Source organism: Neomonachus schauinslandi, chromosome 14 (genome assembly GCF_002201575.2).
Source record: "Neomonachus schauinslandi chromosome 14, ASM220157v2, whole genome shotgun sequence".
Lineage (NCBI taxonomy): Eukaryota > Metazoa > Chordata > Mammalia > Carnivora > Phocidae > Neomonachus > Neomonachus schauinslandi.
This window is the reverse complement of record NC_058416.1, coordinates 76366944-76382044: the sequence shown is the minus strand read 5'-3', so window position 1 is coordinate 76382044 and position 15101 is coordinate 76366944. Positions and strand designations below refer to the sequence as shown.

Here is a 15101-nt window from a genome sequence, read left to right as displayed (position 1 = left end):
ACTTTCCCCAGCTCCAGCTTCAGTCTGGAAGCAGATGATCCTCCTCTGACTATCCTCAGAAGGTCAATAGGAGCCCAACGCTACATCACAATGCCTGCCATTCACCTCAATTCATCTCATCACACAGGCATTTTATCATCTCACATCAAAAGAAGGGAGAGTTCAGCACAATAGGATATTTTGAGAGAGAGATCATATTCACACAACTTTTAGGACAGTTCTATAATTGTTCTACAGTTATAATTGTTCCATTTATTGTTAATTGTTACTAATTGTTAATTATTGATTGTTAGTGTAGCTATTGCTGTTCATCTCTTACAGTGCCTGATTCATAAACTTTATCATAGGTATGTCTGTATAGGAAAAATATAGTATATATCTAGGATTCTGTACTGTCTGTGGTTTCAGGCATCCACTGGGTGTCTTGGAACGCAGCCTCCATGGGTGAGGGGGCATTAACTGTGTAGGCAACTCTTTGGAGGAGAGCTAAATGGGGTGGTAGCTAGAGAAGAATGTAGAGTTAAGGAAGGCATTTATTGAAGATAGAGTGTTGCAGGATGTTTGTACACTAATGGGAATAATCCAGTAGATGGGGGAAATTAATGATGCAGGATTTGACATGGTTCATGCCTGGTACCTGGAGGGGAGGCAGTGTGTGCATACAGATGTGCGTGGGCAGGTAGCGATCGTGGGGATTGGAATGTAGGGAAGATTATTGTAGAATGAAGCAGATTTATATGTCGTGACACGGACAACTCAGAATCATCTCATTTTGGTAAAAAGAAAGAAAAAAACCTATTCTATTCATTTAAAAAATCTAATTTTAACAGTTGTTATCTTTGAGTTGTAAGATTACCAGGAATGTTCTTTTCCAGAGTCTACATTGCTGCAGTGTTTGACTTTTATACAATGAGTACCTATTACTTCTGAAAGTAGAATAAAACAAAGATTATTTTTAACTTTGAAGGATGTTCATCAGAACAAAGTGTTGTTACAGTACTGAAAAACTGGAAACAACCCAAGTGTCCAATGATAAGGGATTGTTTCAAAAAGTGATTGATGGAAAATAATTATGGATGGACTATTAAGAAGCTATTGAAAAATTATGTTGGGGGCACCTGGGTGGCTCAGTTGGTTAAATGTCTGCCTTCAGCTCAGGTCATGATCCTGGGGTCCTGGGATCAAGCCCCGCATCGGGCTCCCTGCTCAGTGGGCAGTCTGCCTCTGCCTCTCTCCCTGCTTGTGCTCTCTCTCAGATAAATAAATAAAATCTTTTAAAAAAAGAAAAATTGGGGCACCTGGGTGGCTCAGTCGTTAAGTGTCTGCCTTCAGCTCAGGTCATGATCCCGGAGTCCTGGGATCGAGCCCCGCATCGGGCTCCCTGCTCGGCGGGAAGCTTGCTTCTCCCTCTCCCAGTCCCCCTGCTTGTGTTCCCTCTCTCACTGTGTCTCTCTCTGTCAAATAAATAAAATCTTTAAAAAAAAAAATTATGTTGTAGAGGCTTTTAAGGACATGGAATAGCGTGTAACAAAAATTATATTTACGGGGGCACCTGGGTGGCTCAGTTAAGTGTCTGCCTTTGGCTCATGTCAAGATCCCAGGGTCCTGGGATCAAGCCCCACGTTGGGCTCCCTGCTCAGTGGGGAGTCTGCTTCTCCCTGTCCCTCTGCTGCCCCCAGGTCTGCTTCTGCTGTCTCTCTCTCTCAAATAAATAAATAAAATCTTTAAAAAAAAGATTTTAAAATCTTTAAAATCTTTGTGTTTTGTGAGATGGGGGAGGGTCAGAGGGAGAAGCAGACTCCCTGCCGAGCAGGGAGCCGGATGCGGGACTCGATCCTGGGACTCCAGGATCATGACCTGAGCCAAAGGCAGTCGCTTAACCAACTGAGCCACCCAGGCGCTCCATAAATAAAATCTTTTAAAAAATGATATTTACAGTGTGATAGGTATCACATGAGTATGGATATATATACATATGCATTGAAAAGTGATGATTTTTTTAAAGATTTTATTTATTTATTTGACAGAGAGAGAGACAGCGAGAGAGGGAACACAAGCAGGGGGAGTGGGAGAGGGAGAAGCAGTCTTCCCTCGGAGCAGGGAGCCTGATGTGGGGCTCAATCCCAGGACCCTGGGATCATGACCTGAGCTGAAGGCAGACGCTTAACAACTGAGTCACCCAGCTGCCCCGAAAAATGATGATTTTTTTAGGGCAAAATATTAACAATGGTCCTCTCTGTACAGTTAATCATTATAATTTAATTCTTTGTGTTCTTCTCTTTTACTTTGCACATTTATTATTATTATTATTTTTTAAAGATTTATTTATTTGACAGAGGGAGACACAGCAAGAGAGGGAACACAAGCAGGGGGAGTGGGAGAGGGGGAAGCAGGCTCCCCGCTGAGCAGGGAGCCCGATGCGGGGCTCGATCCCAGGATCCTGGGATCATGACCTGAGCTGAAGGCAGACACTTAACGAATGAGCCACCCAGGCACCCCGCACATTTATTATTTTTATAATCTTTAATAAAAAATGCATGTCAGGAAAGAAAACTTGTTCTCTAAATGTTTCACACCTGTGATGGCTGTGACATTGGCATTGAGACTGAGAATGGCTGCAATTAACTGCATTAAAATTATTTATTTTACTTTATAGCCTGATGGTAAAGGGCCCGTAAATCCAGGAATCTAATTTATATGAACTCAGATAGAAAATAATCATAGAGGGGCGCCTGGGTGGCTCAGATGGTTAAGCGTCTGCCTTCGGCTCAGGTCATGATCTCAGGGTCCTGGGATCGAGTCCCGCATCGGGCTCCCTGCTCCTTGGGAGCCTGTTTCTCCCTCTGCCTTTCTCTCTCGCTCTGTCTCTCATGAATAAAAAAAAAAAAAAAAAAAAAAAAAAAAGAAAATAATCATAGAGAAGAGAGTCACAGAGACTCTGGCTGGAACAACCTGGCACCTCTGCTTAATGAAATACAGATATTCTTTGACTTTCGATGGGGTTTATTCCAATAAACCCATCATAAGTTGAAAATATCCTAAGTCGGAAATGCATTTAATACACCTTACTGAACATCATAGCTTAGCCTTGCCTACCTGAAAAGTACTTGGGGGGCGCCTGAGCGGCTCAGTCGTTAAGCATCTGCCTTCGGCTCAGCCCCACGTCAGGCTCCCTGCTCAGCAGGAAGCCTGCTTCTCCCTCTCCCACTCCCCCTGCTTGTGTTCCCTCTCTCACTATGTCTCTCTCTGTCAAATAAATGAAAAAAAAAATACTCAGAACACTTACATTAGCTTATAGTTGGTCAGAATCATCTAACACAAATCCTATTTTATTTTTTTATTTTTTATTTTTTATTAAGATTTATTTATTTATTTATTTATTTGAGAGAGAGAGAGCACATGAGAGGGGGGAGGGTCAGAGGGAGAAGCAGACTCCCCGCCGAGCAGGGAGCCCGATGCAGGACCCGGTCCAGGGACTCCAGGATCATGACCTGAGCCGAAGGCAGTCGCCCAACCGACTGAGCCACCCAGGCGCCCACAAATCCTATTGTATAATAAAATGTTGACTAGCTCATTTAATTCATTAAACACTGTACTGAAAGTGAGAAGCAGAATGGCTGTACGTGTATCATTAGTCTTTTACCCTTGCGATTGCACGGCTGACAGGAAGCTGTGGGCGAGAGCATATAGTACCGCATATCGCCAGCCTAGGAAGAGATCCAAAATCAAAATTCAAAGTATGGTTTCAACTGAATGTGTATCACTTTTGCACCATTGTAAAGTCAAAAAATCTTAAGTCTAACCATCTTCTAAACCAGGGACTATCTGTAATATCTCTGGAGTGGCTCCTGGAAGAAACAGACTTTCATGTCCAGCCTTAAATCTGGCTTTGAGATCCCCAGATGCCAATTTTGGGGGCACCCAGGATTCTACTCTTCTGAGAGAGGACATCCCTCCTGCCCTGGAGGGAACTGGGGCTCTACAAACAGATGTCTAAAATGGAGCAACCTAGGGGCGCCTGGGTGGCTCAGTCGGCTAAGCGGCTGCCTTCGGCTCAGGTCATGATCCCAGGGTCCTGGGATCGAGCCCCGCATTGGGCTCCCTGCTCAGCGGGAAGCCTGCTTCTCCCTCTCCCTCTGCCTGCCACTCTGCCTACTTGTGCTATCTCTCTATCTCTCTGTCAAATAAATAAATAAAATCTTAAAAAAATAAAAATAAAATAAAATAAAATAAAATAAAATAAAATGGAGCAACCTAGAGACTGAGGCAAAGGGGCAATAGTCAAATACTTCTTCAGTGGTGGCTTGGCTGCCACATTGGCTCCCCTGCCCTGGCCTACCCTTTTTAGTGACCCTATGATCACGTGAAGCCCAACCTATAGCCTTTCAGGGCCAATGATGGCCCCAGGACAGAGTCCATGTGTCTTAGCTAGGCTCACAAGACCCTGAAGGTGTGGCTGTTGCCCGCTCCCCCCCCCCCCCCCCAGCTTCATCTCTCCCACTCCCCCAGATCACTTCTCTGTAGCCAAGTTGGCCTTCCTGAGCTCTCAACCTCCTTTGAGCCTTCAGGTCTTTGACTGTGCTATTCCTTTCACCTGAGAAGCTTCTGCATGTCCCCTTCTGCAAGCTCCTCTTCCTTTAGATTGCTCCTCGAATGTGACTTCCCAGGCAAGCCTTCCTACCTCCCAGGCTAGGGCACAGCCCTCGTTAACAGCTCTCATACTAGCCTACATTCTCTGTCATTGCATTTGTCACAACTGTAATCACATCATCATATGCATCTTGTTCAATGCCCACCTCTTCCACATACAAAATGTAAATACCATTAGTATGGAGCCGTATCTGACTTACTTCCCTTCATGATCCTAGTGCCTAAACAGGGGCCTTGTACAAGTAGGTGCTCAATAAGTATCTGTTGAAAAAAATAAGTGACTAAGAGGCAGGGCGGGAACACCCAATGTTTATCCTCTAAGTGGCCAAAGCACTTAGACAGGAAAAATTAAATAAGTAATGGAGCGTCTCTTGGGTAGGTGCCTAGGGATATACATCTCTGTACCTAGCACCTACCTTAGGGCCTGGCCCATGTTAAAAGCTCAGAGAATGTTGTTAGCTGAATAAGCATTACCTCTTCCATCTTCATGTACTCCTCCCTCCGTGATGACCTCATCCAGTCTCATGGCTTTAAATGTCACTTATAAACTGATGACTCCCCAAATTATAGCACTGGCCTGGACTACTTCCCAGAACTCATATATCACACCAACAAGATAGGTATCTTAAACTTAACATGGCCAAAACAACTTTTTGTTTCTGTTTTGTCCAGCCTTCCTCAACCCAATCTATTCTTCTCATTGTTCAGGCCACAGGATTTGGAGTCATGCTTGACTCCTCTCTTTCCTCACACCTTGCATTCAATTAATCAGCAAATCTGTCAGCTCCACCCTCAGAATATATCTAAAATCCAACCACCTCTATTCCTACCTCTGTCTGGTTCAAGCCATCTGATGCAATAGCCTCTACCTGGCCTCTCTGCCCCCACTGGCTTCTCCACACTCTGTCCTCCACCCGGTCATCAAATCTTGGCTCAAATGGCACCTTCTTGGAGAGTCCTGCCCAGAAACCTCTATTTAAAACAAGACTCCTCGGGCGCCTGGGTGGCTCAGTTGGTTAAGCGACTGCCTTCGGCTCAGGTCATGATCCTGGAGTCCCGGGATCGAGTCCCGCATCGGGCTCCCTGCTCAGCGGGGGGTCTGCTTCTCCCTCTGACCCTCTTCCCTCTCGTGCTCTCTGTCTCTCATTCTCTCTCTCTCAAATAAATAAATAAAATCTTTAAAAAAAAAAACAAAAAAACAAGACTCCTCATCCTGTCACCCTTGGTTCTCTTCTTCTACTTTATTTTTATCCATTGCACTTATCAGGGTATGACATATTTTTGCTTCTTTATTATCTTTATTCTCCTGTTAGAATATAGGTTCCATGAAGACAGGACATTGCACATTTTCTTCTCTTGTACATTCCTTTAAAAAAAATTTTTTTTATTAGAGAGAGAGCACGTGTGTGGGTGAGCAGGGTCGGGGGTTGGGGGGTGAGCAGCAGAGGGAGAGAAAGAATCTTGAGCAGGCCCCACGCCCAGTGTGGGGCCCGATGCAAGGGAGATCATGACCTGAGCGGAAATCAAGGGATGCTTAACCAACTGAGCCACCCAGGCAACCATCTTGTACATTCCTAATAGCGTTTTGGTCACCAATTACCATATATGGGCGGGGGGTTTTCCCTCACACCAACAAGCAATTCGCTGGACACCAGCTGGGCATCCTACAATTCACCTCAATTCTGACACTCTCTGTGGAGATAGCATTAGAATCCACAGGTTAAGGGCCCAGCCCTGCAAGACTGCCCCACCCATCCCACAGCAGACGCCAGTCACAAGCCCGGGTTGTTACCTGTACCACAATGACCACTTCTTCTTTCTCTCCTTCGTGTGTGTGTGTGTGTGTGTGTGTGTTTGTTACCTATACTTTTTTTTTTTTAAGATTTTATTTATTTATTTGACAGAGAGAGACACAGCGAGAGAGGGAACACAAGCAGGGGGAGTGGGAGAGGGAGAAGCAGGCTTCCCACTGAGCAGAGAGCCTGATGCGGGACTCCATACAGGACCCTGGGATCATGACCTGAGCCGAAGGCAGGCGCTTAACGTCTGAGCCACCCAGGCGCCCCTGTTACCTATACTTCTAACTGGCCATAAATCAGAGGTTTCCATGACCCTCTCCTTGGGTTTGATTAATTTGCTAGAGCAACTCACAGAACTCAGAGAAACATTTTATTGACTGGATCACCAGTTTATTGTGAAAGGATGTAATTCAGGAACAGCCAGATGGAAGGGACACACGTAAGGCAAAGTATGGGGAAAGGGCTCAGAGCTTCCACACCCTTTCCTGGCATGCCACTCTCCCTGCATCTCCACATGTTCACCAACCCAGAAGCTTTCCAAACCCTGTCCTTTTGGGTTTTTTTGGAGGCCTCAAAACATAGGCATGATTGGGGCGCCTGGGTGGCTCAGTTGGTTGAGCAACTGCCTTCGGCTCAGGTCATGATCCTGGAGTCCCTGGATCGAGTCCCGCATCGGGCTCCCTGCTCGGCAGGGAGTCTGCTTCTCCCTCTCCCACTCCCCGTTTGTGTTCCTTCTCTCGCTGTGTCTTTCTCTGTCAAATAAATAAAATCTTTAAAAAAAAAAAAAAACATAGGCATGATTGACTAGATCATTGGCATTAGTTATTATTGAACTCAACCTTCAGCCCCTCACCCCTCCCTTGGAGGTCAGAGGTGGGGCTGAAAGTTCCAACCTTCTAACGGTTGGCTCCGCTGGCCATCAGCTCCAATCCTTAGGTACTTTCCAAAAGTCACTTTATTAACATAAACCTTATTAACATAAACATAGTAGAGAAAGACTTGTTATGATAACAAGACACCCAATTCACCCATTTCACCCATTTCAGGAACTGAAACTAGAGACCAAATGTTATGACAAAAGATGCTGCCACAGAGACACAAACTGATTACAAATAAAATGATACGATAGCTGAGTTGTGTTTAAAAAGGAAAAAAAAGGGGGGCGCCTGGGTGGCTCAGTTGGTAAAGTGTCTGCCTTCGGCTCAAGTCATGGTCTCAGGGCCCTGAGATCAAGCCCTGCATTGGGCTCCCTGCTCAGTAGGGAGCCTGCTTCTCCCTCTCCCTCTGCTGCTCCCTCTGCTTGTGCTCTCTCTCTGTCAAATAAATAAATAAAATATTAAAAGAAAAGAAAAGAATCCGGTGTGGGGACTTTCGTTCCTGGTGGTCGGTTGTCGCGGTTGGTGGGTAGTAACTGAGCCAAAATGCGGAATCTGCTGGCTCTTCGTCAGATTGCCCAGAGGACCATAAGTACTGCTTCACGCAGGCAGTTTGAAAATAAAGTTCCAGGGCGCCTGGGTGGCTCAGTTGGTTAAGCGACTGCCTTCGGCTCAGGTCATGATCCCAGGGTCCTGGGATCGAGTCCCACATCGGGCTCCCGGCTCAGCGGGAAGCCTGCTTCTCCCTCTCCCACTCCCCCTGCTTGTGTTCCTGCTCTCGCTGTCTCTGTCTCTGTCAAATAAATAAATAAAATCTTTAAAAAAAAAAAAAAAAAGAAAAGAAAGTTCCAGAGAAACAAAAGCTATTTCAGGAGGATAATGGAATTCCAGTCTATCTAAAGGGTGGAGTAGCTGATGCCCTCCTGTATAGAGCCACTATGATGCTTACAGTTGGTGAAACAGCATATGCCATATATCAGCTAGCTATGGCTTCATTTCCCAAGAAGCAGGATTGACTTCAGTTTATCATCTCAGCAGGCAGTTGGTTCAGTTTCATTCAGCTCTCTATGGACCAGTAACTGATAAATAAATGAGTTCTTCTTTGGGGATCAATATTTATTAACTTATACTAACTGCCACCAATAAAGCAGACTTTACCATGAAAAAAAAAAAAAGAAAAAGAAAAAAAGGATGCTGCCATTTCTCTAACTGCTCAGGAAATTCCAAGGTTTTGGGAGCTCTGAGCCAGGAACCAGGATGAAGATCAAATATATATTTCTCATTATAAGTCACAATATCACAATCCTCCACACCCAGAACAATGACTGACACCTAGTTCTCTCTCAAAAATCTCTCAGTAGTCCCTAAAATCTTTTTTTTTTTAAGATTTTATTTATTTGAGAGAGAGAGTGAGAGAGAAAGAGAGAGAAAGCCCAAGCTGGGTGAGGGCAGAGAGAGAAGCAGATTCCCCGCTGAGCAGATAGCCCGATGTGGGACTTGATCCCAGGACTCTGAGATCATGACCTGAGCCGGAGGCAGACGCCTAACCGACTGAGCCACCCAGGTGCCCAAGTCCCTAAAATCTTAAAAAAAAAAAAATCTTTCAGCAGTCATGAATGAAAGTCTGAATGAATTCTTGAGTTCTGGAGAGTCAAGTTTCTCCCTGTCAGTGAAAAAGAATGCAGATGCCAGAAATCAGATACCCACAACTTGTCCCTTTGTCTGGGCCCTAGAATAATTGAGAGTTAACTGGTGGCCATTTTGCATATAATTAAAGAGTGGCACTGAGGTCACTAGTGAGTCAGAGGGGGCTGTTAGCTCCCAGAGCAAGTACAGGTCCTGCTTCTTAGCTCACACTGGAGGGAACCTGTTCTGTAATTGTTGGATATCCCATCCCTTCATCTATAGTAGGCCTGCCTGCCTTGTGGTCTTTACATGGGGCTGTGAGTTTGGCATTCATGAAATTTGGACTCAGTCTAGATTGTTTACAGCAGTCGTTCTCAACTGGGGCCATTTCACCCTGCAGGGGACATTTGGTGTTGTCTGCAGACATTTTTGGTTGACAATTGGGCATGAAATGCAATTGGCATCTAGTAGGTAGAGGCTATGGATGCTGAGAACATCCTCCAAAGCACAGGATGGCCCCCTAACAAAAAACTTTCTGGTCCAAAATGTTAGTGCCAAGGTGGAAAAATCCTGGTTTAGGGTAACATTAATAATAATTGGTAGCTGGCATCGTTGACTTTTGCCATGTGCCAAGTCTTGCACTATATACTTTATATGCACCATCTCAATCTTCAAATTGTCCCCGAGAAACAAGGACTATTGCAATCCCCATTTTACAAATAAGAAAACTGAGGCTCAGAGAGGTGGACTCACTCACCTAAGGTTACACACTTTAGTTGGGGTAGAGTCGGGATGCATACCCAAGCCCACGTGGCCTTTTAGCCTCTGCCCTGGGTTGCTCTGCCTACTAGTTGGAAGCCGAGGGGGGTGAACTAGGCCTCTCTGGATGTGCCTGAATTCATCTGCTGCCCCCCATGGACAGAAGGCTGAGCAGTGAGCCTTCAGAGGGGTCTGTCCACTCAGGCAAGGCTTGGCTATTGGCCAGGGAGGAGATTTTTCTTCCCTGAGTTGTCCTAGCCTGTCTGGCCTCACTCTCCCTGCCCTGCAGTACAGTACTTGGCTCTAAAGCTCAGTTCCCCTGCCAGCCCCAGGCTAGTGCCAGCCCTTCTCCATGGGGAGGAAGTTTCTGGATTCAGACCTAGGCCTTATGCACTCTCCCATGGAGCCCATCCTTTCTGGGCAGGAGTCCTTGAATCAATTCTGGGAGTTTGCAAGGTCACATCTCACATGTCCTTTCAGGTAAGAGAGGGCTAGGGCTGCTAGGTTGATGACAGAACTGGTCCAAGAAAGGGCTTGAGGTCCCAGAAAACCTTGAAAAATGATTGCTAGGCATGGCTGGGAACAGTGTAATCCCGGTCCAGTGGCAATCAGAGGTGGAGCAGGCTGTGGTCTTTTCTAGCCTGTTTGTGGGAGGGTAGAGCTCCAAGCCCTGCAAGGGATCTCCCAGCCTGCTTATGAATAATCTCAAGGGGCTTTCTGAAGGCCCTGGGAAAGTGTGGTGGCTAAAATACAAAGGTAGTTTGTCCAGGGAAGATCAAGACAGTCAAGGGCCAATCTAGGGTCAAGTGTGAAAGGAAGCAATGTTGAATTAGAAATATCCATCCTTCCATCCATCCACCCATCCAACATATATGTAGGGGGCTTTGGCCAGGAGCCAGGGATACCTACAGTCTCCAGGAACTGGAGCATCATCTCTCTTTGTCTGGGGAGGTGGGGCAGCTCAGAGTTTCCCCCTACCATATGTGACTGCAGAGTCAGACCAAGCTCTGCCATTTCTGAGCAGGGTGACTTTAGGCAAGGGACTTCACCTCTCTGAACCTTATTTTCCTCATCTGTGTAACGGAGAGATACTTGATATCCACCCCATAGAGTTGTGAGAAGTCAATGAGACAACTAAGTTCTCTTAGTATAAGTATATAAGCATATACTAAGTATATAAGTATATAAGCATATACTAAGTTCTCAATACCTAACAGCAATAGCTACCATTTTTTTGGACCTTGGTTAGGTCTTAGATGCATTATTTAATATAATCCTTCCCACCACCTTATAATAAATATACACCTTATACATTTGCCATTTAAAAATCAAGAACCTGGGGCGCCTGGGTGGCTCAGTTGGTTGAGTGTCTGACTCTTGATTTTGGCTCAGGTCATGATCTCAGGGTTGTGGGATTGAGCCCCTCAGCCACCCAGGCTCTACGCTCAGTGGGGAGTCTGTTTCTCTCCTTCTCCTTCTCCCTCTGCACCCCCCCCCCCACATGCACGTGCTCTCCCTCTCTCTAAAATAAATGGATAAATCTTTAAAAAAAAAAAAGAAAATGCACATTTTCAGGTTTAGAAGATTTTTCAAGCAAGTTTTTTTTTTTAATATTTTATTTATTTGAGAGAGAGAGAGCATGAGAGGGGCGAGGGTCAGAGGGAGAAGCAGACTCCCTGCCGAGCAGGGAGCCCGATGCAGGACTCGATCCTGGGACTCCAGGATCATGACCTGAGCTGAAGGCAGTCGCTTAACCAACTGAGCCACCCAGGCGCCCCTCAAGCAGGTTTAGTAGCTAGAGTGGAATAGAGTGAGTTGCCTAGATATGTGATGCTATGGAACCCCAGGTGGGCCAATTCAGTGGACTCTGGGAGGGAATCTAAACATTCATTTCAGGAGTTTGGGTTATTCCAGGGCAATTGTTCTTTATGCTCTTTGGGTTCTAAAGCCCTTCGTACATCTGCTGGAAGTTATAGATCCTCTCCCTGGAAAAATGCCTTTGAGCACAACACATATTTTATGCATAATTCTAGGGGGCTTGTAAAACCCAACCATGGACCCCCTTTAAGAACCCTCCTCTTAGGGCAGCATTTCCCAAGTGTGGGACCATATCACTAGTGGTCTCCAAGATCAGTTTAACAATATGAGGACAAAATGTTTTATATTCTAATATTTATTCATGTTTTATAGTTACTTTCCATTTATGACAAATGAGACTGGTTTTCCATTTATGGTAATAATATACATTTGCCTTTTAAAAATATACTTATTTTAGGGGCACCTGGGTGGCTCAGTTGGTTAACCTCTGCCTTCAGCTCAGATCATGATCCCAGGATTCTGGGATCAAGCCCCGCATTGGTCTCCTTGCTCTGCAGGGAGCCTGCTTCTCCCTCTCCCTCTGCCTGGTGCTCCCCATGCTTGTGCTGTCTCTCTCTCTCTGTCAAATAAATAAATAAATAAAATCTTTTTAAAAGTTTAATAAAATAAAAAAATAAAGGGAGTTTAATTAAAGAAAAATATTGAATAAATAGTAGTAGAGGTAGGGTGCAGGTATGGCAAAAATCATGAGAATGATTTAGGAAACTTCTCTGGGGTTTCTACTTGGTGGAGTTATAGTGGGTTTACTCTAGTGTCGTCTGAACTTCCAGTGGACCCTGGAAATGACCTATTCTCAGGCTTTCTAAATCTGATCAGATGGTTCTCATCAACGAAGAATGAGGCTGAGTCTCCACTTTCTCCCCTCCCCAAGGAATCTCCTAGTGCCTATGATGAGTTGTCCCCTCCCTGCTGCCAATCAGAACTACACCAGATATCGTCTTCGTGCAGCTCTAAGTGTAGGCATTTTGGTGCTATATCCATTCATTTATTCAGCACTCATTCCGCAAACATTATGTGCCATTTAGCAAGCATAGACCACACTCCATTCACTCCTAGAAAGTATCAAATCCCCGGCACCCAAGGATAAGCCAGCCTGTCTAATGTGACAGAGTACCAGATTTGGAGTCAGACCAGGCTCCATAACCAACTTGCTGTGTAATCACAAGCAGGTCCTTTCCCTTCTGTACTGTCTTTTTTCTGACACCGCTTCCATCACTGTTTTTTTCCCCCCCTAACACCAAGCACTTATTTTTCCATACAGCTTCTTCAATTCTCCAACATCAACAATTCAATTCAGTTCTGACACTGACTTGATCTCGGGGTCCTGAGATCGAGCCCACATGGGCTCCGCACCCAGTGAGGAGTCTGCTTGGGACGCTCTTGCCCTCTGCCCCTCCCCCAACCCTCTCTCAAAATAAATAAATAAATAAATAAATAAATCCTTAAAAAAAAAAAAGACTGTCCCCACTTCAGATGTCCCTGCAAGTGAGGTTCCCACTTTGCCCAGCTGATAAAAATTTTGGGGTTCCCATGACAGCCTCCTCAGGTTTGATAATTCTGTAGAACAACTCACAGAACTCAAGAAAGTACTCTACTTACTATTACAGATTTATTATAAAGGACAACTGAGGAACAGCCAAATGGAAGAGATGCATATGGGGGGGGTGCAGAGTTTCCATGCCCTCTCCAGGGGTGCCACCCTCATAGTACTTCATGGTTTGGGAGTTTTTATGGAGATCTCATTACCTAGGCATGGCCACTGGAGATTGGATTTAATCTCCAGCCCCTCTCTGTTCCCAAAAGGTGAGGAAGTGCGGAGGGTCAGGGAAGGGGACATGGCTGGGGAAGGGGGTTGGAAAGTTCTAAACCTCTAATCACAAGATTGATTCCTCTGGGGGCTAGCTATCTGGATAGCTGAAGCTGGGGCACCTGGGTGGCTCAGTTGGTTAATCGACTGCCTTCGGCTGAGGTCATGATCCCAGAGTCCTGGAATCGAGTCCCACATTGGGCTCCCTGCTCACTGGGGAGCCTGCTTCTCCCTCTGACCCTCTCCCCTGTCATGCTGTTTCTCTCTCTCTCTCAAATAAATAAATAGAGTCTTAAAAAAAAAAAAGATATCTGAAGCTATCCAGCCCCCCTCCTGCAAAAAGTCACCTCATTGGCATAAACTCAGGTATCAGTAGTTAATAGGGGCTCATTATGAATAACAAAAGCAGACTCCAGATAATTCCAAAGGCATTTAGGGCTCTGTGTCAGGAACTCTAGACAAAGACCATATATATATATATATATATATATATTATTATAGTATGCCTTCTCTGATTTTGTCTTCTGGTTGCAAAAAGAGAGTATTCAGCTAGATGAGAGGACCATAGGCTGTATCGAGACTGCACTGTATTTTAAAAAATCAATTTGCGACCAACATTTAAAAATGATATTTCTCTCAAAAATAATCCAGATGTCTCATCACTCTTGAAAAATCAGATTTAGCAACACTGGGTCAGCATTCCCAAATGGCAATATCTGCCTGGCACTTTTAAAGAGGCTTTTCTGGGCGCCTGGGTGGCTCAGTTGGTTGGGCGACTGCCTTCGGCTCAAGTCATGATCCTGGAGTCCTGGGATCGAGTCCCGCATCGGGCTCCCTGCTCGGCAGGGAGTCTGCTTCGTCCTCTGACCCTATCCCCTCTCATATGTTCTCTCTCTCTCAAATAAATAAAATCTTAAAAAAAAAAAAAAAAAGTTGGACACCTAACTGACTGAGCCACCCAGGCATCCTAAGAGTGTATTTTTTTTTTAATCCCATCAAGGGGGCACCTGGGTGACTCAGCTGAATGTTCGACTCTTGGTTTCGGCTCAGGTCACGATCTCAGGTCCTGGGATCGAGCGGAGAATCGGGCTCCCCACTCAGCGAGGAGTCTGCTTGTCTCCCTCTCTCAGATCCTCTCCCTCTCTCTCTGATCCTTCCCCTGCACACCACACTGCACTCTCTCTCAAATTAAAAAATCTTTTTAAAAAAACCCCATCAAGAAAAAGGTAGGACAGAGTTGTAGACTGCCTCTGTCTTTAAGAGCCACATACCCATCCTTCCCAAGAAACTGTAGTCCTAACCAGCAAACAAGTCTGCTTTTCAGAAAAGAGTATTTTCTTTAAAAATGTATTAAGAGGGCGCCTGGGTGGCTCAGTTGGTTGGGCGACTGCCTTCGGCTCAGGTCATGATCCTGGAGTCTCAGGATCGAGTCCCACATCGGGCTCCCTGCTTAGCAGGGAGTCTGCTTCTCCCTCTGACCCTCCCCCCTCTTGTGCTCTCTCTCTCTCTCAAATAAATAAATAAAATCTTTAAGAATATATATATATAAATAAAAATTAAAAAAATAAAAATGTATTAAGATTTCGGGACGCCTGGGTGGCTCAGTTGGTTAATCATCTGCCTTCGGCTCAGGTCATGATCCCAGGGTCCTGGGATTGAGACCCGCATTGGGCTCCCTGCTTAGCGGGGAGCCTGCTTCTCCCTCTG

The 15101-nt window shown here is 45.4% G+C and overlaps 1 protein-coding gene across 1 annotated transcript; it reads left to right on the top strand.

Moving 5' to 3' along the window:
• The first annotated feature begins 7856 nt into the window (after positions 1-7856).
• LOC110592553 (cytochrome c oxidase subunit 7A2, mitochondrial-like) lies at positions 7857-8482 on the top strand. The gene is made up of 2 exons (XM_044921197.1): positions 7857-7948; positions 8167-8482. The coding sequence occupies exons 1-2, from the start codon at positions 7871-7873 to the stop codon at positions 8338-8340; spliced, it is 252 nt and encodes an 83-aa protein (XP_044777132.1). The 5' UTR covers positions 7857-7870; the 3' UTR covers positions 8341-8482.
• Positions 8483-15101: the final 6619 nt, after the last annotated feature.